The sequence below is a fragment of the Cherax quadricarinatus genome, unplaced genomic scaffold (assembly GCF_038502225.1).
Source record: "Cherax quadricarinatus isolate ZL_2023a unplaced genomic scaffold, ASM3850222v1 Contig340, whole genome shotgun sequence".
NCBI classification, from domain to species: Eukaryota; Metazoa; Arthropoda; class Malacostraca; order Decapoda; family Parastacidae; genus Cherax; species Cherax quadricarinatus.
The window spans coordinates 39,891-65,811 of NW_027195366.1; the positions used below are offsets into that span (position 1 = coordinate 39,891).

The 25,921-nt window shown below is 39.9% G+C and overlaps 2 protein-coding genes across 2 annotated transcripts in view; both read right to left on the reverse strand.

The window, feature by feature from the left end:
- The window catches only part of Gycalpha99B (guanylate cyclase 1 soluble subunit alpha 2), a gene marked incomplete at its 3' end in the record, with an annotated part of 161,984 nt that overhangs the window by 38,279 nt on the left and 97,784 nt on the right, over positions 1 to 25,921 (reverse strand). The gene's annotated exons all lie outside the window — the stretch shown is intronic.
- On the reverse strand, positions 15,149 to 15,728 carry LOC138851328 (max-binding protein MNT; the record flags this gene model as incomplete). The annotated part of the gene is made up of 2 exons (XM_070080354.1): positions 15,149 to 15,277; positions 15,672 to 15,728. Coding segments are annotated over 2 exons (186 nt in total), but the record flags the coding sequence as incomplete, so codon positions are not given.

Sequence of the window (25,921 nt, forward strand, 5' to 3'; positions counted from 1 at the left end):
GACAAGATCCAGCCACTGGAAGAGATCATATGTGTAGTGACGAGAAGATCCAGCCACTGGAAGAGATAATATGTGTAGTGACGAGAAGACTCAAAGAGGATAAACACACGTTTGAGGAGAGACTGGATTCGAGAAAAACTTGATATATTAGACATGTGCAACACTTGGATATCATTAATGAGGAAACGTTTCGCCACACATTTGGATTTGTCAAATGTGATACCACCTTCGACTGGTGCACCTCTCCTGCCTACAGTATATAAGCCACTTCTTCACATATGCTGTATTCTTTTTAAGATTGATGGATTGACTCAAGAAATCGTAGTGACACGATTGCAAATAAACCATGGATTGATTACATCGACTCAAGGCTGAGGAACTGATTACCTCAAACTCCTCCTGTTCACCATTTCTCCTTTGTATGGGCTGATGAAGCCACTGTGTGGCGAAATGTTTCCTCATTAAAGATACTCAAGTGTTGCACATGTGTCTAATTTATCAACTTGTCGGTTCTCTGAATCATTCAGCGAGAACTTCCCTAGCCTTGGTCAGTAGGCCTCCTGCAGTGTTCTTCCATACTATGCCCGTTTGTGTGGGGGACAGCCATCAATACCCCATCTGCCAATAACTTCAACTATGAACATCAAAATGGTATACAATACCGACAGGTTGGTAGGTAAGACACATAGGCAACAGTTAGGCAACTTTATTCCGAAACGTTTCGCCTACACAGTAGGCTTCTTCAGTCGAATACAGAAAATAGGCAGGAACAGTAGAGATATGAAGACGATGTAATCAGTCCATCACCCATCTACGACTTCATGGGTGATGGACTGATTACATCGTCTTCACATCTCTACTGTTCCTGCCTATTTTCTGTATTCGACTGAAGAAGCCTACTGTGTAGGCGAAACGTTTCGGAATAAAGTTGCCTAACTGTTGCATATGTGTCTTACCTAACAACTTCAACTATGTTGAAAGTGGAATAAAATACCGACAAGTTGATGTGCAACAGTTGGGTAACTGTGTTGACGCATCTATTTCATTACTACTGCTGGCTCAGTATGTGACTGAAGAAGCCTACTATATAGGCGAAACGTTCATCAATAAGATACTCAACTGTTGCACATGTGTCAATCTTCAGCTATGTTGTCCTGGTTGATGATTAGTGATGATTCTAAGGTTTTTCTCAAGTATCTTCTTAGATGAGTTGTGTCCCGTAATAATTAGCTGTGGAAATTTGTGCATAGTTGTTGTTCAAGTTGTCCATTCTGTTGGCATATTTGTGTTCAGAAATACGTGTGTGGATGTCTCTTGATATTTCTCCCACATATTTGGTTACAGTCGATGCAAGAGATTTTGTATACCCCTACCATGGTTTAGACTCACGAAATCCTGGTGACACGATTGCAAGCAAACCGTACTACAGGTGGGGCTTGAACCCGCTCCTCTTCAGAATTTCCCAAAAACGAACCATCGGAAAAAATAGTTGTGACAACTCCTGATTTGTATTAGAACCATTATCATTTAATGGTTTGTAAATGGTCCAAGTCGGTCCGAAACATCGTCTTAAGCTCCTCTCTTCTATGTGCGGGTTATTTGTGTATCGTTCCAGTCACGGTAATGTGACTTTTTTTCTTATTTAACCCCACATCTCAACACCCTAGCATTAACTTCTTTTACAACCACATTTAAAATTAAATTAAACAACCATGGTGACGTTTAAGCCCTACTTTTAATGGGAAATCTCTCTCCTACTTACCGTTATCTGAACATGTTCCACATATTTGCAACATCTGCCTTGAACATTAAAATGGTATGAAATACCGACAGGTTGTTAGGTAAGACACATATGCAACAGTTAGGTATCTTTATTTCGAAACGTTTTAATGGGAAATCTCTCTCCTACTTACCGTTATCTGAACTACTGTGTAGGTGAAACGTTTCGAAATAAAGATACCTAACTGTTGCATATGTGTCTTACCTAACAACATCTGCCTTAATTCTCCTGATCCATCATAAGTCATTACTAAATGCAAAATTTCTACAGCAAGTTCTCTACCTTTATCTAAGAAATGTTGACTTAAGTGCTGAAATGTAAACACACCCCCGACCCATTCCTAAACTTCCTTGTTCCTCTGCAATCCTGTTCTCTGTCTTATCTTTAATTACTTCAGTAATAACTACCATACACTTTTCCCGATATATTCAACATGCTTATTTCCTCATATCTTTTGCATTCTCCTTTATACCGTTCTTCCTTACACAAAGTAACTACGCACGTTCTCTGCCAATTCATATGTATCTTCCCTCCTTTCACACAAAAACAGAAAAAATACACTAACTACTCCAAAACGATAACCCTCTTAACATTTGTCTTTGGATTAATTGTATCCCATCTGCTTCACTCCATTTCATTCTGCCCACTCCAAACGCTCTTTCCCATACGCGTATCTTAGTTTTTTTTCTCATTCATACATGTTATACCTACCTACCCAATGCATGAAATCACTGCCTCACTGTCATCATAAGTATTTAACGACTTAAAATATTCCCTCTATCTTCCCAGTACATCCATCTCCCCATCTAATAACTTTTCTCTATTGTTTTTGTCTGTTAAATCCATTTGATCCTAGGCTCAGTTCGTTGATCTTACACAAAACCTTTTTCCTGTTCTCAACAAAATTTGTTGGAAAAAAAAACTCACCCAATCTTTCGTTGGCTTTCCTTTTGCAGTCAGTTAACACTCTTTTAACCTGTGCTTTGTTCTCCATATTTCTGCCTTTCAATTTCATGCAACACTTTTATATTGCCAAGAAACCCTATTATATATTAACGTTTTCTCCTTTATCATCCTCTTTACCTCATAATTCCACCAGTCTCTTCCCTCCCTCACTCACGATCCTGGGTTAGGTAAGGTTTGTCAGGAAACAGGACAAGTGTTTCTTGACGCGGGGCTTAGTTATATGATGACCCGCAGCTGGAGGTTTTGGCCATCTGATTGAGGCCTTCCACTGGCTTACCAGTCCACCCTATTAAAAATTATTATTATGATTATAAGTATTAGACATATACAGTATTCCATACTAACAAACTTCTGCTTCACAATCTAACACTGAATTCTTAAATATATCCACTACCTCTTTGACACTCTAGCTCATCTCTCTAGCTCATCTTCCTCTGAAATGTTAAGTATATATTACCCATTACTATATCCTCATTTAATAACTTTCACTGCTCTCTTATCCACTAGTGGAATTCTCTCTGTATCCCATCCACCTCTTACTCTCTCTGCTACCGGAAAAAAATCACGTGATATACGTGTTATCCCTTAAATTACATGTTCATCCCTCTTGATACACTTCCCGAATTTTGCTCATCAACCTTTTATCTGCCAATAATTAGTCTAACAAATTACCGTCATTACGTACTAAATCGTATCTCGTATAATTATTTATCCTCTTTCTTAATATACATAATACCTATTAACAAAGCTTCTTTTCTCTAAACGATGCCACCATCATCATTCACCTACTACTACTACTACACACACACACACACACACACACACATATACATATATATACACACATACATATATATATATATATATATATATATATATATATATATATATATATATATATATATATATATATATATATATATATATATATATAAATTATCACACTGGCCGATTCCCACCAAGGCAGGGTGTCCCGAAAAAGAAAAACTTTCACCATCATTCACTCCATCACTGTCTTGCCAGAAGGGTGCTTTACACTACAGTTTTTAAACTGCAACATTAACACCCCTCCTTCAGAGTGCAGGCACTGTACTTCCCATCTCCAGGACTCAAGTCCGGCCTGCCGGTTTCCCTGAACCAATTCATAAATGTTACTTTGCTCACACTCCAACGGCACGACAAGTATTAAAAACCATTTGTCTCCATTCACTCATATCAAACACGCTCACGCATGCCTGCTGGAAGTCCAAGCACACAAAACCTCCTTTACCCCCTCCCTCCAACCTTTCCTAGGCCGACCCCTACCCCGCCTTCCTTCCACTACAGACTGATACACTCTTGAAGTCATTCTGTTTCGCTCCATTCTCTTTACATGTCCGAACAGCCTCAACAACCCTTCCTCAGCCCTCTGGACAACAGTTTTGGTAATCCCGCACCTCCTCCTAACTTCCAAACTACGAATTCTCTGCATTATATTTACACCACACATTGCCCTCAGACATGACATCTCCACTGCCTCCAGCCTTCTCCTCGCTGCAACATTCATCACCCATGCTTCACACCCATATAAGAGCGTTGGTAAAACTATACTCTCATACATTCCCCTCTTTGCCTCCAAGGACAAAGTTCTTTGTCTCCACAGACTCCTAAGTGCACCACTCACCCTTTTCCCCTCATCAATTCTATGATTCACCTCATCTTTCATAGACCCATCCGCTGACACGTCCACTCCCAAATATCTGAATACATTCACCTCCTCCATACTCTCTCCCTCCAATCTGATATCCAATCTTTCATCACCTAATCTTTTTGTTATCCTCATAACCTTACTCTTTCCTGTATTCACTTTTAATTTTCTTCTTTTGCATACCCTACCAAATTCATCCACCAATCTCTGCAACTTCTCTTCAGAATCTCCCAAGAGCACAGTGTCATCAGCAAAGAGCAACTGTGACAACTCCCACTTTGTGTGATTCTTTATCTTTTAACTCCACGCCTCTTGACAAGACCCTCGCATTTACTTCTCTTACAACCCCATCTATAAATATATTAAACAACCACGGTGACATCACACATCCTTGTCTAAGGCCTACTTTTACTGGGAAATAATTTCCCTCTTTCCTACATACTCTAACTTGAGCCTCACTATCCTCGTAAAAACTCTTCACTGCTTTCAGTAACCTAACTCCTACACCATACACCTGCAACATCTGCCACATTGCCCCCCTATCCACCCTGTCATACGCCTTTTCAAAATCCATAAATGCCACAAAGACCTCTTTAGCCTTATCTAAATACTGTTCACTTATATGTTTCACTGTAAACACCTGGTCCATACACCCCCTACCTTTCCTAAAGCCTCCTTGTTCATCTGCTATCCTATTTTCCGTCTTACTCTTAATTCTTTCAATAATAACTCTACCATACACTTTACCAGGTATACTCAACAGACTTATCCCCCTATAATTTTTGCACTCTCTTTTATCCCCTTTGCCTTTATACAAAGGAACTATGCATGCTCTCTGCCAATCCCTAGGTACCTTACCCTCTTCCATACATTTATTAAATAATTGCACCAACCACTCCAAAACTATATCCCCACCTGCTTTTAACATTTCTATCTTTATCCCATCAATCCCGGCTGCCTTACCCCCTTTCATTTTACCTACTGCCTCACGAACTTCCCTCACACTCACAACTGGCTCTTCCCCACTCCTACAAGATGTTATTCCTCGTTGCCCTATACACGAAATCACAGCTTCCCTAACTTCATCAACATTTAACAATTCCTCAAAATATTCCCTCCATCTTCCCAATACCTCTAACTCTCCATTTAATAACTCTCCTCTCCTATTTTTAACTGACAAATCCATTTGTTCTCTAGGCTTCCTTAACTTGTTAATCTCACTCCAAAACTTTTTCTTATTTTCAACAAAATTTGTTGACAACATCTCACCCACTCTCTCATTTGCTCTCTTTTTACATTGCTTCACCACTCCCTTAACCTCTCTTTTTTTCTCCATATACTCTTCCCTCCTTGCATCACTTCTACTTTGTAAAAACTTCTCATATGCTAACTTCTCCCTTACTACTCTCTTTACATCATCATTTCACCAATCGCTCCTCTTCCCTCCCGCACCCACTTTCCTGTAACCTCAAACTTCTGCTGAACACTCTAACACTACATTTTTATACCTACCCCATACCTCTTCGACCCCATTGCCTATGCTCTCATTAGCCCATCTATCCTCCAATAGCTGTTTATGACTTACCCTAACTGCCTCCTCTTTTAGTTTATAAACCTTCACCTCTCTCTTCCCTGATGCTTCTATTCTCCTTGTATCCCATCTACCTTTTAATCTGTGTAGCTACAACTAGAAAGTGATCTGATATATCTGTGGCCCCTCTATAAACATGTACATCCTGAAGTCTACTAAACAGTCTTTTATCTACCAATACATAATCCAACAAACTACTGTCATTTCGCCCTACATCATATCTTGTATACTTATTTATCCTCTTTTTCTTAATATATAGATTACCTATAACTAAACCCTTTTCTATACAAAGTTCAATCATTTACACCTGGCACCCCAAACTTACCTACCACACCCTCTCTAAAAGTTTCTCCTACTTTAGCATTCAGGTACCCTATCACAATTACTCTCTCACTTGGTTCAAAGGCTCCTATACATTCACTTAACATCTCCCAAAATCTCTCTCTCTCCTCTGCATTCCTCTCTTCTCCAGGTGCATACACGCTTATTATGACCCACTTTTCGCATCCAACCTTTACTTTAATCCACATAATTCTTGAATTTACACATTCATATTCTCTTTTCTCCTTCCATAACTGATCCTTCAACATTACTGCCACCCCTTCCTTTGCTCTAACTCTCTCAGATACTGCAGATTTAATCCCATTTATTTCCCCCCAATGAAACTCTCCTACCCCCTTCAGATTTATTTCACTTAGGGCCAGGACATCCAACTTCTTTTCATTCATAACATCAGCAATCATCTGTTTCTTGTCATCTGCACTACATCCACGCACATTCAAGCATCCCAGTTTTATAAAGCTTTTCTTCTTCTCTTTTTTAGTAAATATCTAAAGGAGAAGGGGTTACTAGCCCATTGCTCCCGGCATTTTAGTCGCCTCATACGACACGCATGGCTTACGGAGGAAAGATTCTTTTCCACTTCCCCATGGACAATAGAAGAAATAAAGAAGAACAAGAGCTATTTAGAAAAAGGAGAAAAACCTAGATGTATGTATATATATATGCATGTGCGTGTCTGTGAAGTGTGACGAAAGTGTAAGTAGGAGTAGCAAGATATCCCTGTAATCTAGCGTGTTTATGAGACAGAAAAAGAAACCAGAAATCCTACCATCTTGCAAAACAGTTACAGGTTTCTGTTTCACAGTCATCTGGCAGGACCGTAGTACTTCCCTGGGTGGTTGCTGTCTACCAACCTACTACCATATATATATATATATATATATATATATATATATATATATATATATATATATATATATATATATAGGCTAATGCATGCAGGGGATGAGATGAAAAGCTGTAAGCCTTCTTCCTGAAAGCTGGCTGCCTTGGATCAAAACGTGTAGCGCATGCTGCACGCCAAGGTATTGGTCCAGTGTGGATAGATTGGTAAAGCACTGCGTACCTTGTCCTAAGGTTCGTAGGTTCGAGTCTCCTTCAGCCAGAGATCAGTGTTTGTGTATATTTCGCATGCTCTCGCGAATTCCTTGCATTGTTCAAATCTCTAGTAAGGCTGATGCATGCAGGGGATGAGATGAAAAGCTGTAAGCCTTCTTCCTGAAAGCTGGCTGCCTTGGATCAAAACGTGTAGCGCATGCTGCACGCCAAGGTATTGGTCCAGTGTGGATAGATTGGTAAAGCACTGCGTACCTTGTCCTAAGGTTCGTAGGTTCGAGTCTCCTTCAGCCAGAGATCAGTGTTTGTGTATATTTCGCATGCTCTCGCGAATTCCTTGCATATATATATGTATATATGTATATATATATATGCATGCAATAAGATCACGATAAACAGGTGATTTTAGAATATGCAAAACAACCAATTTTAGAATATGCAAAACAACCAATATGAAAAAACAGTGAAATTCCAAGCGTTTTCGTGGCTTTTCACATTATCAAGGAACTAGTTCCTTGATAATGTGAGAAGTCACAAAAACGCTTGGAGTTTCACTATTCTTTCACAGTCGCTGTGTTGAATGTGTGTGTGTGTGTGTGTGTGTGTGTGTGTGTGTGTGTGTGTGTGTGTGTGTGTGTGTGTGTGTGTGTGTGTGTGTGTGTGTGTGTGTGTGTGTATATATATATATATATATATATATATATATATATATATATATATATATATATATATATATATATATATATATATAATATGCAAAACAAGCACTCTGAAAGAATAGAGAAATTCCAAGCGCTTTTGTGACTACTCACATTATCAAGGAACTATGAAAGTGAAGCATCCAAGGAAGCTATATAAGGGGTCCGGCCAGCACCTCACTATCAGATCCCACAACAGTTAAACACGTGACGCGCGGCGACCCAACTTGGATATGTCCTTTGCACAACTCACCCCCAAGCTATTCTACCCAAGAAAATTTAAAAATTATTTGTCCAGTGCATTATTAAATTCTTCCCAAATTCTATTAATTATAAATGGATCTAATTTATATAAACCAGGGGAAATATTCATATTATTGTCAAAACTGCTTTTTATGAAACAAGATTCAATTATATTCCTGTCGACCATGGACTTGCTTGATACTACTTTCTCAACTTTTTGAAAATCAATTGGATGGTTAAAATCTCTTACATGACTAAATAGAGCATTGGAATCTTGTCCAGTTCTAATGCTATATTTATGTTGTTTTAATCTTAGTTCGAGATTTTTACCAGTTTGACCGTAATAAACTTTATCGCAAATTTTACAAGGAATCTTATAGACACATCCATCAGCATTTTGGGGGGAATTCTTTATCAAAAGTTTTTTTACTGTATCAAGATTTTTGAATACAACTTTAATATTAAAAGTCTTAAGAAGAGAAGGCATATCAGCCAAGTTTTCATGGTAAGGGAGAACCAACATATTTTTAGTTGAATATGGCTGGTTGCCCCTTTTTGGATTATAAAAAGTGTTTCTAGCAACTTTAAAAGATTTATCAATTACATTTCTTGGGTATTTTAAATCATTACCTATTTCATAAATTTTTAATATTTCCTCATCTATAAACTCAGGACTACAAATTCGTAAAGCTCTCAAAAACATTGATGAGAAAACAGACAGTTTGACTCTATCTTGATGCGAGGAATAATAGTGGACATAGGAAAAGTTATTTGTAGGTTTTCTGTAAATTTTAAATTTGAATTCATTATTACCCTTAATAATTAAAACATCTAGAAAAGGCAATGAGTTATTTTCTTCAAACTCAACAGTAAAGTTTATAGAATGGGCTAAGCTATTTAATTTTCCAAGAAAATGGTGTATATCTACATTTTTGGGCATAAGACACAAAATATCATCAACATATCTGAACCATTTAGCTCTATTAGGGAGGATTGTGTTAAGCAACCTTGTTTCAAAAAATTCCATGTATAGGTTACTAAGAACAGGTGAAAGAGGATTTCCCATTGCCATACCAAACTTCTGAGTGTAAAACTTATCATTAAATACAAATTTTGCATCAACAATGCAAAGTTTAATAAGTTTAATGATAGTAGGAAGTGGCAATGGTAAATCATAGTTAACGAGTTCTTCAGATAAGAAACTTAATAAATCATCAACAGGAACTTTCGTAAACAAGGAATTAACATCAAAACTAACCATGTTAAAATCATTTAAGTCAGTCAAGGAGCTTAATTTATCAACCAAGTCTATGTTGTTTTTAACATTAAAGTTAGAAATTTTGCCAACAACAGGGCTCAAAATATCAACAAGCCATTTGGATAATTTATATGAAACTGACCCTATGAAGCTAATAATTGGTCTGACTAGATTCCCTGGTTTGTGTGTTTTTATTAGTCCATACATGTAAGGCAAAGATGGATTAGTGGAAGTAAATTGTTTGACTAATTCATCTTTGCCATTCAGTAGAAGTTTTATTGTTTTATTGAAATTGCTGTTAACGGTTTCTAGGGGATTTTTCCTAAGTTTAGAATAGGTTTCAGTATCATCTAAGAGATTATTAATTTTTTCTTGGTAATCATTTTCTTTCATAATTACTATTGCATTTTTTTGTCTGCTTTAGTAAGGCGCAAATTTTTATTGTTATTAAGTGTATCATAAGACTTAAAGAATCTTTGAGGGCAATTGGGAATGTTTGGTTTTAACATAGAGCTGTATACTAATATTAATTTCATCATAAACTTAGGAAAAATCCCCTAGAAACCGTTAACAGCAATTTCAATAAAACAATAAAACTTCTACTGAAAGGCAAAGATGAACTAGTCAAACAATTTACTTCCACTAATCCATCTTTACCTTACATGTATGGACTAATAAAAACACACAAACCAGGGAATCCAGTCAGACCAATTATTAGCTCCATAGGGTCAGTTTCATATAAATTATCCAATTGGCTTGTTGATATTTTGAGCCCTATTGTTGGCAAAATTTCTAGCTTTAATGTTAAAAACAACATAGACTTGGTTGATAAATTAAGCTCCTTGACTGACTTAAATGATTTTAACATGGTTAGTTTTGATGTTACTTCCTTGTTTACGAAAGTTCCTGTTGATGATTTATTAAGTTTCTTATCTGAAGAACTCGTTAACTATGATTTACCATTGCCAGTTCCTACTATCATTAAACTTATTAAACTCTGCATTGTTGATGCAAAATTTGTATTTAATGATAAGTTTTACACTCAGAAGTTTGGTATGGCAATGGGAAATCCTCTTTCACCTGTTCTTAGTAACCTATACATGGAATTTTTTGAAACAAGGTTGCTTAACACAATCCTCCCTAATAGAGCTAAATGGTTCAGATATGTTGATGATATTTTGTGTCTTATGCCCAAAAATGTAGATATACACCATTTTCTTGGAAAATTAAATAGCTTAGCCCATTCTATAAACTTTACTGTTGAGTTTGAAGAAAATAACTCATTGCCTTTTCTAGATGTTTTAATTATTAAGGGTAATAATGAATTCAAATTTAAAATTTACAGAAAACCTACAAATAACTGTTCCTATGTCCACTATTATTCCTCGCATCAAGATAGTCAAACTGTCTGTTTTCTCATCAATGTTTTTGAGAGCTTTACTAATTTGTAGTCCTGAGTTCATAGATGAGGAAATATCCAAAATTTATGAAATAGGTAATGATTTAAAATACCCAAGAAATGTAATTGATAAATCTTTTAAAGTTGCTAGAAACACTTTTTATAATCCAAAAAGGGGCAACCAGCCTTATTCAACTAAAGATATGTGGGTTCTCCCTTACCATGAAAACTTGGTTGATATGCCTTCTCTTCTTAAGACTTTTAATATTAAAGTTGTATTCAAAAATCTTGATACAGTAAAAAAAAACTTTTGATAAAGAATTCCCCCCAAAATGCTGATGGATGTGTCTATAAGATTCCTTGTAAAAATTGCGATAAAGTTTATTACGGTCAAACTGGTAAAAATCTCGAACTAAGATTAAAACAACATAAATATAGCATTAGAACTGGACAAGATTCCAATGCTCTATTTAGTCATGTAAGAGATTTTAACCATCCAATTGATTTTCAAAAAGTTGAGAAAGTAGTATCAAGCAAGTCCATGGTCGACAGGAATATAATTGAATCTTGTTTCATAAAAAGCAGTTTTGACAGTAATATGAATATTTCCTTTGGTTTATATAAATTAGATCCATTTATAATTAATAGAATTTGGGAAGAATTTAATAATACACTGGACAAATAATTTTTAAATTTTCTAGGGTAGAATAGCTTGGGGGTGAGTTGTGCAAAGGACCTATCCAAGTTGGGTCGCCGCGCGTCACGTGTTTAACCGTTGTGGGATCTGATAGTGAGGTGCTGGCCGGACCCCTTATATAGCTTCCTTGGATGCTTTACTTTCATAGTTCCTTGATAATGTGAGTAGTCACGAAGGCGCTTGGAGTTTCTCTATTCTTTCAGAGTGGTTGTTTTGCATATTTTGAAATCACCTGTTTACTGTGATCTTATTGCATATATATATATATATATATATATATATATATATATATATATATATATATATATATATATATATATATATATATATCAACAACAACACTGCGACTTGCCGAGGGCTGAAACCCATGTTTTTGTCCCGCCTTATGGTGAGCGAAAATCACAAGGCGCTCTAACCCACACAGTTCGACTGTCCTTAATCCGCCTCTAAAGATTTTATGTTGGGTGGATCAGCGAGCTCACAGGAAGTCTGGGTAAATTGACCAAAAACTACACTGAGAGGGTTATTCAGATCACTATAATCAGAGTCGCCAGAAATTTTCTCATATCTCCTTACAAACAAAATCTCTCTGCCTCTCTCCCTCACTATCTCTCCCTCTTTTACTATCCCTCCCTTTCTCTCTCTCTCTCTCTCTCTCTCTCTCTCTCTCTCTCTCTCTCTCTCTCTCTCTCTCTCTCTCTCTCTCTCTCTCTCTCTCTCTCTCTTTGGTCTCATCCCCAGTCAGTTCCAGTCTTCCAGCCTTCATTTTTCCACTCTTGAATTTACACTACTTACACAGTCCTTCCACACAGTCATCATTCTTACTTTCTTCTCCTCCTCTCTTTTTTTCCTCTTCCTCTTCTTTTTCCTCTTTCTTCCTCTTCTTTTTTCTCTTCTTTTTCTTTCGCTTCGTATTTTTATCATCTTCCTCTTCCTCTCTCTCCTTGTCCCTCTTTTTCTCCTCTTTCTTCTTCTCCTTCTCCACCCCCTCCTCGTCCCTCTTTATCTCCTCTTTCTCATCATTTACCCCTCCTTGTCCCCCTTTATTTCCTCCTATTCCTCTTCCTCCTCCTCCCACTAAATTCTCAACACTCCCACACATTCCTGCTTCCACTCTCCCTCAATTAGAAGCCCTTAGTAACCCGGCCAACACCCAGGGAGCCAACATGTCCAGCCCCCTTTCCTTGTTCTCAGCCCCACCCCTCTCTCCCAGTCCAGCTCCAATCCCCCATTCATTCCCCAGCCCCTTCACCTAATTCTAGCTACACACCTTCCCTTTCTACCATTCCCAGCACCCCCAATTACCCCAATTCGAGCGCCATGTTTTCCAGTCATGTATCCAGTTTTGGTCCAACACTTACCCCTCTCCCTCGATTCAACCCCACCACCAACATTTCGCTCTAAGAAGAGCTTTAAGGATTAATCGCTGTTCCAATCTGCATCGTACCATATTTTCCGGCATATAAGGCGCACGTTTTCTTGACAAAATGTCTTGGAAAATCAGCCTGCGCCTTATATGCTCAAGGTCAGGGTAAAGGATAGGCTTTGGATTATGATTGAATAGTTATTTACTGACGTTGCGTTACAACCGCTCGTGCGATTCATATGCCAGAAAATACTACATTTCTTCTTAATTCCTGTGGACAGAGCAATTGTCACTCACTGATCAGCAAGTGTAAAGAGAGCAAAAGGAGATAGGCGAGAAGAATTAAATAGTAAGAGGATCAGGCAGGACTAAAATGAGACCTGGACAGGCTGCAAGCCTGTCCAGGTCTCACCATATACAAAGTCATGAAGATCGCGGAAGACCAAAGACGACTGCAGAGTATAGGCTAGGTAGCCAAAGACTGCAAACGTCACTCAGGGAAGAGGGTCTTGGGATGAGTATAATACCGAGCACATCTCCTGATGTGCACATCAATCAGGTAACTGCTGCAGCTTATAGGCGCCTGGCAAAACTGTGAATAACGTTCTGATACCTAAGTAAGGAGTCGTTCAAGACACTGTACACCGTGTACGTCAGGCCCGTATTGGGGTATGTAGCACCAGTTTGGAACCCACAACTGGTCAAGCACGTCAAGAAATTAGATAAAGTGCAAAGGTTTGCAACAAGAGTAGTCCCAGTGCTAAGGTTAAGGAAAATCGGCCTCACGACATTGGAGGACAGGAGGGTTAGGGAAGACATGATAACGACATATAAAATACTGTCAGGAATTAACAGGATGTTTCAGAGATAGGACACAGAAGCAAGGGGTCTCAGCTAGCAGTTGAAGACTCGGATAAGTCAAAGGGATGTTAGGAAGTATTTCATCAGTCATAGAGTTGTCAGGAAGTGGAATAGTCTGGCAAGTGACGTAGTGGAGGCAGGAACCATAGTTTTAAAGCGAGGTTTGATAAAGCTCATGGAGCAGGGAGAGAGAGGACCTAGTAGAGATGAGTGAAGAGGCGGGTCCAGGAGTTATGATTCGACCCCCAGCAACCAAAAGGAGGGGTAAAAATAGGTGAGTACGCGCGCGCGGGCACGCGCGTACAAGCACACACACACACACACACACACACACACACACACACACACACACACACACACACACAGCTTTAAGACGAGGTATGATAAAGCTCATGTAGCAGGGAGAGAGAGGACTTAGTAGCGTTCAGTGTACAGGCGGGGCCAGGAGCTGAGTCTCGACCCCTGCAACTACAATTAGGCGAGTACAATTAGGCGAGTACAATTAGGTGAGTACACAAACACACACACATTAAAGAGGCCAAGTGTCTTTCGAGTGCCCTTGTCAACTAGTAACTACTACTACTACTACTACTGCTACTACACACGCAGCCAGGTCACACTGGTGCGCCAGGTCACACTAGTGCACCAGGTCACACTAGTGCGCCAGGTCACTGGTGCACCATGCCACACTAGTGCACCAGGCCACACTAGTGCACCAGGTCACACTAGTGCACCAGGTCACACTAGTGCACCAGGCCACACTTAATCATCCACTACCTACCAACTTCTTACTAACCAACATTTATCTCTCGCTGGAACTACTGAATTATATATTTTAAAAAAAACATTCATTCGCCACTATGAGAAGAGGTGGTATGACGTGAGAGGTTAGTGGAAGAGGGGTTAGTGGAAGAGGGGTTAGTGGAAGAGGGGTTAGTGGAAGAGGGGTTAGTGGAAGAGGGGTTAGTGGAAGAGGGGTTAGTGGAAGAAGGGTTAGTGGAAGAGGGGTTAGTGGAAGAGGGGTTAGTGGAAGAGGGGTTAGTGGAAGAGGGGTTAGTGGAAGAGGGGTTAGTGGAAGAGGGGTTAGTGGAAGAGGGGTTAGTGGAAGAGGGGTTAGTGGAAGAGGGGTTAGTGGAAGAGGGGTTAGTGGAAGAGGGGTTAGTGGAAGAGGGGTTAGTGGAAGAAGGGTTAGTGGAAGAGGGGTTAGTGGAAGAGGGGTTAGTGGAAGAGGGGTTAGTGGAAGAGGGGTTAGTGGAAGAGGGGTTAGTGGTAGAGGGGTTAGTGGAAGAGGGGTTAGTGGAAGAGGGGTTAGTGGAAGAGGGGTTAGTGGAAGAGGGGTTAGTGGAAGAGGGGTTAGTGGAAGAGGGGTTAGTGGAAGAGGGGTTAGTGAAAGAGGGGTTAGTGGAAGAGGGGTTAGTGGAAGAGGGGTTAGTGGAAGAGGGGTTAGTGGAAGAGGGGTTAGTGGAAGAGGGGTTAGTGGAAGAGGGGTTAGTGGAAGAGGGGTTAGTGGAAGAGGGGTTAGTGGAAGAGGGGTTAGTGGAAGAGGGGTTAGTGGAAGAGGGGTTAGTGGAAGAGGGGTTAGTGGAAGAGGGGTTAGTGGAAGAGGGGTTAGTGAAAGAGGGGTTAGTGGAAGAGGGGTTAGTGTAAGAGGGGTTAGTGGAAGAGGGGTTAGTGGAAGAGGGGTTAGTGGAAGAGGGGTTAGTGGAAGAGGGGTTAGTGAAAGAGGGGTTAGTGAAAGAGGGGTTAGTGGAAGAGGGGTTAGGGGAAGAGGGGTGAGGGTAAGAGGGGTTAGTGGAAGAGGGGTTAGTGAAAGAGGGGTTAGTGAAAGAGGGGTTAGTGGAAGAGGGGTTAGTGGAAGAGGGGTTAGTGGAAGAGGGGTTAGTGGAAGAGGGGTCAGTGGAAGAGGGGTTAGTGGAAGAGGGGTTAGTGGAAGAGGGGTTAGTGGAAGAGGGGTTAGTGGAAGAGGGGTTAGTGGAAGAGGGGTTAGTGGAAGTGGGGTTAGTGGAAGAGGGGTTAGTGGAAGAAGGGTTAGTGGAAGAGGGGTTAGTGGAAGTGGGGTTAGTGGAGAAGGGTTAGTGAAAGAGGGGTTAGTGGAAGAGGGGTTAGTGGAAGAGGGGCTACTTAAGGAGAGAATAATGAAGGTAACTAATAAAGGTGAGGTGTTTAGTGTGGATACAAAATCGACGACAATGTTGGTCCAGTAAGTTAGTTTCTGTCGAAACATCAAAAAACATAATTTAACATTAAAGGCGAAATTGTCAACGAGAAGGTCAGTTCGAATGCGCAGACCAGCGCGGATATTAGATTATTCGTGCTCTCTGGCAGAGTAAACATTAACCCTCTGCTAAATATTAAAACCATCTAGGAGTCTTTCAGAGACGTGCCGGGTGCTTTTCCGTATGACATTTGCATGTAAATTGTGTGTGGACAATTAATAAACATGTGAGCGAGGTTTCCCACACCCAAGAGCGATGGGAAGATGTTAGTCAGGAGCCTAAAAGCAGTTTGATGGGATATACTTTTTCTTTGGACTCGGGCAATGTTGTGATGTAAATGGGTTACAAAACCTTGAAGATGAGAAATGAGACACTTCTGCAACACTTGGGAATCTTTATTGAGGAAACGTTTCGCCAGCCAGTGGCTTCTTCAGTGCAACACAGTTTTTCTCTTCACTGGCTGGCGAAACGTTTCCACAAGACTCCCAAATTACACACGTATCTCACGTGGTATGGTTTGCAAACAAACCATACCACGGGGGGGATTGAACCCGCGGTCAGAGTCTCAAAACTCCAGACCGTCGCGTTAGCTGGTCCAGTGGCTAACGCGACGGTCTGGAGTTTTGAGACTCTCTGACCCCGGGTTCAATCCCGCCCGAGGTATGGTTTACACACGTGTCATTTTTCACCGATATCGTGGGACGTGCGGAGTTTCCGGGAGAGTACCGGGAAATACCTAGCAAACAGTAATTTTTCTTGTGGAAGATTGGCAGATCGTGATTAACGGATTCACTTGCCCAGTCTTGCGTGTCTGTCCTGAAAGTCAGTTTGTCCAGATATCAAGCACAAAAAAGACTTAATGGTTTCTAGAAATCAAGAACATAAGAATCAAGAAACACTGCAGAAGGCCTACTGGCCCATACGAGGCAGGTCCTTATCAAAACGACCTCTACTCAAAGCTACCCAAGAATTATGCAAGTAGCACTCAAATCCAACCCCTCTCACTCGTGTATTTATCCAACCTAAATTTTAAACTACCCAACGTTTTAGCTTCAATAATCCTACTAGGCAGACTGTTCCACTCATCAATTACCCTATTTCCAAACCAATACTTGCCTATATCCTTTCAGAATCTAAACTTATCTAATTTGCGGGTTCTCTCTTGGAGAGATATCCTCAAGACCTTATTTATATCCACTGCTGAATGGGATCCACCTGAGGTCTAAATGGAGGGTATTCCGGGGATCAACGCCCCCGCGGCCCGGTCCAAAACCGGCGCATCAGGGCCTGATCAACGAGACTGTTACTACTGGCCACACGTAGTCCAACATACGAACCACAGCCCGGATGATCCAGCACTGACTTTAGGTATCCGTCCGGCTTCCTCTTGAAGACAACCAGGGGTAGTGGGAAGTCTTATACACAGCTTATGGTATAAACCTTGGTAATAAATACCGACAAGTTGGTTTAGAAAGACACGTAAGCAAACACTATAACATTTTTTTTTTTATTATCACACTGGCCGACTCCCACCAAGGCAGGGTGGCCCGAAAAAGAAAAACTTTCACCATCATTCACTCCATCACTGTCTTGCCAGAAGGGTGCCCCACACTACAGTTTTTAAACTGCAACACCAACACCCCTCCTTCAGAGTGCAGGCACTGTACTTCCCATCTCCAGGACTCAAGTCCGGCCTGCCGGTTTCCCTGAATCCCTTCATAAATGTTACTTTGCTCACACTCCAACAGCACGTCAAGTATTAAAAACCATTTGTCTCCATTCACTCCTATCAAACACGCTCACGCATGCCTGCTGGAAGTCCAAGCCCCTCGCACACAAAACCTCCTTTACCCCCTCCCTCCAACCCTTCCTAGGCCGACCCCTACCCCGCCTTCCTTCCACTACAGACTGATACACTCTTGAAGTTATTCTGTTTCGCTCCATTCTCTCTACATGTCCGAACCACCTCAACAACCCTTCCTCAGCCCTCTGGACAACAGTTTTGGTAATCCCGCACCTCCTCCTAACTTCCAAACTACGAATTCTCTGCATTATATTCACACCACACATTGCCCTCAGACATGACATCTCCACTGCCTCCAGCCTTCTCCTCGCTGCAACATTCATCACCCATGCTTCACACCCATATAAGAGCGTTGGTAAAACTATACTCTCATACATTCCCCTCTTTGCCTCCAAGGACAAAGTTCTTTGTCTCCACAGACTCCTAAGTGCACCACTCACTCTTTTTCCCTCATCAATTCTATGATTCACCTCACCTTTCATAGACCCATCCGCTGACACGTCCACTCCCAAATATCTGAATACGTTCACCTCCTCCATACTCTCTCCCTCCAATCTGATATTCAATCTTTCATCACCTAATCTTTTTGTTATCCTCATAACCTTACTCTTTCCTGTATTCACCTTTAATTTTCTTCTTTTGCACACCCTACCAAATTCATCCACCAATCTCTGCAGCTTCTCTTCAGAATCTCCCAAGAGCACAGTGTCATCAGCAAAGAGCAGCTGTGACAACTCCCACTTTGTGTGTGATTCTTTATCTTTTAACTCCACGCCTCTTGCCAAGACCCTCGCATTTACTTCTCTTACAACCCCATCTATAAATATATTAAACAACCACGGTGACATCACACATCCTTGTCTAAGGCCTACTTTTACTGGGAAAAAATTTCCCTCTTTTCTACATACTCTAACTTGAGCCTCACTATCCTCGTAAAAACTCTTCACTGCTTTCAGTAACCTACCTCCTACACCATACACTTGCAACATCTGCCATATTGCCCCCCTATCCACCCTGTCATACGCCTTTTCCAAATCCATAAATGCCACAAAGACCTCTTTAGCCTTATCTAAATACTGTTCACTTATATGTTTCACTGTAAACACCTGGTCCACACACCCCCTACCTTTCCTAAAGCCTCCTTGTTCATCTGCTATCCTATTCTCCGTCTTACTCTTAATTCTTTCAATTATAACTCTACCATACACTTTACCAGGTACACTCAACAGACTTATCCCCCTATAATTTTTGCACTCTCTTTTATCCCCTTTGCCTTTATACAAAGGAACTATGCATGCTCTCTGCCAATCCCTAGGTACCTTACCTTCTTCCATACATTTATTAAATAATTGCACCAACCACTCCAAAACTATATCCCCACCTGCTTTTAACATTTCTATCTTTATCCCATCAATCCCGGCTGCCTTACCCCCTTTCATTTTACCTACTGCCTCACGAACTTCCCCCACACTCACAACTGGCTCTTCCTCACTCCTACAAGATGTTATTCCTCCTTGCCCTATACACGAAATCACAGCTTCCCTATCTTCATCAACATTTAACAATTCCTCAAAATATTCCCTCCATCTTCCCAATACCTCTAACTCTCCATTTAATAACTCTCCTCTCCTATTTTTAACTGACAAATCCATTTGTTCTCTAGGCTTCCTTAACTTGTTAATCTCACTCCAAAACTTTTTCTTATTTTCAACAAAATTTGTTGATAACATCTCACCCACTCTCTCATTTGCTCTCTTTTTACATTGCTTCACCACTCTCTTAACCTCTCTCTTTTTCTCCATATACTCTTCCCTCCTTGCATCACTTCTACTTTGTAAAAACTTCTCATATGCTAACTTTTTCTCCCTTACTACTCTCTGTACATCATCATTCCACCAATCGCTCCTCTTCCCTCCTGCACCCACTTTCCTGTAACCACAAACTTCTGCTGAACACTCTAACACTACGTTTTTAAACCTACCCCATTCCTCTTCGACCCCATTGCCTATGCTCTCATTAGCCCATCTATCCTCCAATAGCTGTTTATATCTTACCCTAACTGCCTCCTCTTTTAGTTTATAAACCTTCACCTCTCTCTTCCCTGATGCTTCTATTCTCCTTGTATCCCATCTACCTCTTACTCTCAGTGTAGCTACAACTAGAAAGTGATCTGATATATCTGTGGCCCCTCTATAAACATGTACATCCTGAAGTCTACTCAACAGTCTTTTATCTACCAATACATAATCCAACAAACTACTGTCATTTCGCCCTACATCATATCGTGTATACTTATTTATCCTCTTTTTCTTAAAATATGTATTACCTATAACTAAACCCCTTTCTATACAAAGTTCAATCAAAGGGCTCCCATTATCATTTACACCTGGCACCCCAAACTTACCTACCACACCCTCTCTAAAAGTTTCTCCTACTTTAGCATTCAGGTCCCCTACCACAATTACTCTCTCACTTGGTTCAAAGGCTCCTATACATTCACTTAACATCTCCCAAAATCTCTCTCTCTCCTCTGCATTCCTCTCTTCTCCAGGTGCATACACGCTTATTATGACCCACTTCTCGCATCCAACCTTTACTTTAATCCACATAATTCTCGAATTTACACATTCATATTCTCTTTTCTCCTTCCATAACTGATCATTTAACATTACTGCTACCCCTTCCTTTGCTCTAACTCTCTCAGATACTCCAGATTTAATCCCATTTATTTCCCCCCACTGAAACTCTCCTACCCCCTTCAGCTTTGTTTCGCTTAGAGCCAGGACATCCAACTTCTTTTCATTCATAACATCAGCAATCATCTGTTTCTTGTCATCCGCACTACATCCACGCACATTTAAACAACCCAGTTTTATAAAGTTTTTCTTCTTCTCTTTTTTAGTAAATGTATACAGGAGAAGGGGTTACTAGCCCATTGCTCCCGGCATTTTAGTCGCCTCATACGACACGCATGGCTTACGGAGGAAAGATTCTTTTCCACTTCCCCATGGACAATAGAAGAAATAAAAAAGAACAAGAGCTATTTAGAATAAGGAGAAAAACCTAGATCTATGTATATATATATATGCATGTGCGTGTCTGTAAAGTGTGACCAAAATGTAAGTAGGAGTAGCAAGATATCCCTGTTATCTAGCGTGTTTATGAGACAGAAAAAGAAAACCAGCAATCCTACCATCATGCAAAAAAGTTACAGGTTTTTGTTTCACAGTCATCTGGCAGGACGGTAGTACTTCCCTGGGTGGTTGCTGTCTACCAACCTACTATAACATATTTATTAGAAAACGTTTCGGTCCTGGGACCTTGATCACTTCTAACACACAGAGGTAGAAAGACATTATATGTATAGGCGGAGAGTGAGATGTGACGCACGTGACCTGAGGAATGTCATAAGAACATAAGAATGGAGGAACACTGTAGAAGGTCTACTGGCCCATGCGAGGCAGGTCTTTATCAAAAACAACCTCTCCCTATGATGAGGACGGGTAGACGATGAAATCATGTGACTCCTGTGTTGTTGGGTTGGTGCTGCTTAAGTATCATGTATGCCAATGTTTTTGAAATTTTGTAGTTTCCAGTGTTGCGTTCTATAGTGTCGGTGACGGCGACACTATAGAACACTATAGAACGCAACACTGGAAACTACAAAATTTCAAAAACATTGGCATACATGATACTTAAGCAACACCAACCCAACAACACAGGAGTCACATGATTTCATCGTCTACCCGTCCTCATCATAGGTAGAGGTTGTTTTTGATAAAGACCTGCCTCGCATGGGCCAGTAGGCCTTCTACAGTGTTCCTCCATTCTTATGTTCTTATGACATTCCTCAGGTCACGTGCGTCACATCTCACTCTCCGCCTATATATATATAATGTCTTTCTACCTCTGTATGTTAGAAGTGATCAAGGTCCCAGGACCGAAACGTTTTCTAATAAATATGTTATAGTGTTTGCTTACGTGTCTTTCTAAACCACACAGCTTATAATGCACTTTGAGACACATGTGCAACATCTGGGTATCTTTATTGTAGACGTTTCGCCATCCAGTGGCTTTATCAATACAAATTCCATGACATAACTTGAAGACAGTAGAACTATGTACAGAAGATGAGGTAATTAGTCCCTCATTCTTGGAGTAGGTGCGAAGAGCACCGTAGTCGTGGAGATTCTGAAGCAGAAGCAAGGTGCCTGACTCTCATATAGTAACGTCAGGTGTAGCAGACGAGGACATAGTCACTGGTAGGCGGGATTCCCCAGTGGAAGTAGGTCCTACCCAAAGAGATGGGTTAGTTGTAGTAGTAGTTGTCGTAGTCGTGAAGGTTATGTACATGTCCTCAGAACCAAGATTCTGTGATGTTGCAGTGTCTGACAAGTTGTGCAAGAATTGTATATAATACCGACAAGATGAAATTAAGACAATACAAATTCTACGACATAATAGGAAGACAGTAAAACTATATACAAAAGATGAGACAATCAGTCCCTCAACCTTGGAGTTGGTGTGTAGAGCACCGTAGTCGTGTCTCAGTTTTCATCTTGTCGGTATTGTATACCATTCTCGTACGAGGTGGATTTTGTTCATACTAATGACTATGGTAAATAACTCAGCAGTGAAAATGATCGCCGGCTCTGATTTGTCCCTCATTTATTCCATTTGGAAAGACAGCAGCATACGTTTTTCAGTCCGCATATTTATAAAGAATCGGAATATACTATAGCTTCTCCAGTTTTGCACCGACAGAAACAAGTTCAGAAATAGCAAGCTTTCTCTGTGCAAATTTATTATAGTGGGGGAGCGCTAAACCCGTTGGATTATACAGTGCCTGTAGGTGGGAGGATGGAAGGCATTCAGGCTCAATCCAGGGAACTGGAGCACAGATCCAATTCCCTAGTTCAAGAGCCCCTCACCAGCGTCAAGGACCCGTTCTTTAGGGGTTCTCTGTGCAAAGAAAACAAAAAGGCATAATACAGTGACAGGAACAATACATAGGCACATGTGCAACAATTAGTTATCTTAATAAAGTGATTCACGAAATCGTAATGACACGATTGCAAACAAACCATGCCACGGGTGGGGTTAGAACTCGCGGTCAGAGTCATAAAACTCCAGACCGTCGCGCTAGCCACTGGACCAGCTGGCTACAATAACATACATCCAACTAGGTATATTTCTACACCATAGGGAGGTTAGAATAGGCAGACTCTCTGATCGCTGGTTCTAACCCCGCCCGTGGTATGATTTGTATCATTATCCTTTTATTTGTATCTTTATGATTTGTATCTTCAGTCAAATACAGAGGCAGCAGTAGTAATGAAATAATCATCATGTAAGCAGTCCGTCAACCCTGGAGAAAAGGTATTTGAGGTGGTCAGTCCCTCTGTCCTTGACAGTGGCGTGTAGTGAAAAAAATGTTGTAGTGAAAAAAATAGTGAAAATATTGTAGTGAAAAAAATAGTGACAAAAAATATTGTGAAAAAAAGTGACAAACAATATTGTAGTGAAAAAATTAGTGACAAAAAATTTTGTAGTGAAAAAAATAATGACAAAAAATACTGTATTGAAAAAAGAGTCATTTACAAAATTGTAGTTACAAAATATATCGCCAGGGAATTATTGTAGTTACAAAAAAATATTATTATATGCTTAATATAACACGAAGTGTACTTGATTAAGCTGAAATATAAGTATTAATATATACTTGTTGTGGAGAGACGCGGAATTGCAGAAATAATTTCTATGAGACGTTTCGCCAATTGATCGGCTTTGGGCGAAATGTCTCAACAGAGTTTCTTTCAGCTACTGTGCATTTTACGCCTTTTATCGGTTTTAAGCCATTTGTCTCCAGTACTTGATTTTCGTTCTTAGTTTAATGGAGTTCTTGATTGTTGAGAAAAATAATCAATAACTTGGATTTAAAATTCTGGCTAGTGAAAGAATTCCCTGGCAATAATTCCTTGGCATTAATTCCTTGGCAATAATTCCTTGGCATTAATTCCTTGGCATTAATTCCTTGGCATTAATTCCCTGGCAATAATTCCCTGGCAATAATTCCTTGGCATTAATTCCTTGGCATTAATTCCTTGGCATTAATTCCTTGGCATTAATTCTTTGGCATTAATTCCTTGGTATTCCTTGGCATTAATTCTTTGGCAATAATTCCATGGCAATAATTCCCTTACAATAATCCCTTGCAATAATTTCTTTTCATATGATAAAAGGGCAGAGTTTTGTCTCTGACCTTAAAATTTTGTGAAGTATTTTCAAAGCAGATAATCTCTCCTACACATTAATTCTCAGAATTAGGTTACTTTATTGTAAATATTTTTGAACTCATCCAGTGAAGACCCCTCAAGGAAGGTTCCTTGATGTTGGTGAGGGGCTCTTGATTTCACATCCCCCCCCAGGCGCTGTATAATCCTCCGGGTTTAGCGCTTCCCCTTGATTATAATAATAATAATCATCCAGTTAAGTAAAACTAATATATATATATATATATATATATATATATATATATATATATATATATATATATATATATATATATATATATATATATATATATATCAAAAATTATAGTATACATTTCGGTGACTGAAATTTTGTGGGTTTAAAAGCTCCAAGAATTCTATATTTGTGACTGATATTATCCTGGCTTAGTGTTGCTGGCAGGGGTATGTTGGGGGGAAGGGGGAGTAGAAGGGTAGGGGGAAATACCTGTAATATGCTCTGATTTCCCTGCCAAAATCTCAAGCAAAAATACTTTTTTTTGGAGGGGGGGGTTGAGAAAATATTAACGAGTGTAACTTCTACCATCAGAATGTTTCTCCCAGGATTTTAAATAGTTATAAATCCTACTCAGGAAGTGGAGAAGAATTCTTCCTCCATAAGCCATGTGTCTCTCAAGAATCGACTAAAATGCCGGGAGAAAGGAGTCAGTAACCCCATCTCCTGCATGCATTACTAAATATATAACTAAAAACTATTCTCTTTCGGGTCGCCCTGCCTGGGTGGGAGACGGCAGTTGTGTTGAAAAAGAAAGTCCTACTTACATAAAAGTGGGCAGAGTTGTTTTCCAAGATTTAAATCGTTTTCATCCTGCGTTTAGCAGCGGCGTATTATTTTAAATCCACATCCACGATACGCAAATGTTCCGCATCGCACAGATTTTTATTTATCAAACATGTCTGTCCAACAGATATTTAAAATTCGTAGCAGATATCGTAAAATTCCAACAGATATTTTAAATTCGTAGCAGATATCGTAAAATTCCAACAGATATTTTAAATTCGTAGCAGACATCGTAAAATTCCAACAGATATTTTAAATTCGTAACAGATGTCGTAAAATTCCAACAGATATTTTAAATTCGTAACAGATGTCGTAAAATTCCAACAGATATTTTAAATTCGTAACAGATGTCGTAAAATTCCAACAGATATTTTAAATTCGTAACAGATGTCGTAAAATTCCAACAGATATTTTAAATTCGTAACAGATGTCGTAAAATTCCAACAGATATTTTAAATTCGCAATATGTTAGGTAAAAAACACAGGTACAACTAGTGTGGCATTTTACTGAAGCAACGTTTCGCTTGACAAAGCTCTTGGAGAGCGAAACGTTGCCACAATAATACATCTCAGTAGTTGCACTTGTGGCCTTTTACCTAACAAGTTTAAATCCACAGCCATTAATAAAAGAAAATGGAGAATGCTATATGCAGTTAAACAATGCCTTGATCAGACAGGTACACCACATTGTCCTTGATAATGGCTTGATTTACCAATGTGTCCTTGATAAAGGCTCGATTTATCCATGTGACTTTGATAATGGCTCGATTTACTTATGTGACTATTCGCCCATGTGCCCTTGAAGGCTCGATGTACCCATGTGCCCTTGAAGGCTCGATGTACCCATGTGCCCTTGAAGGCTCGA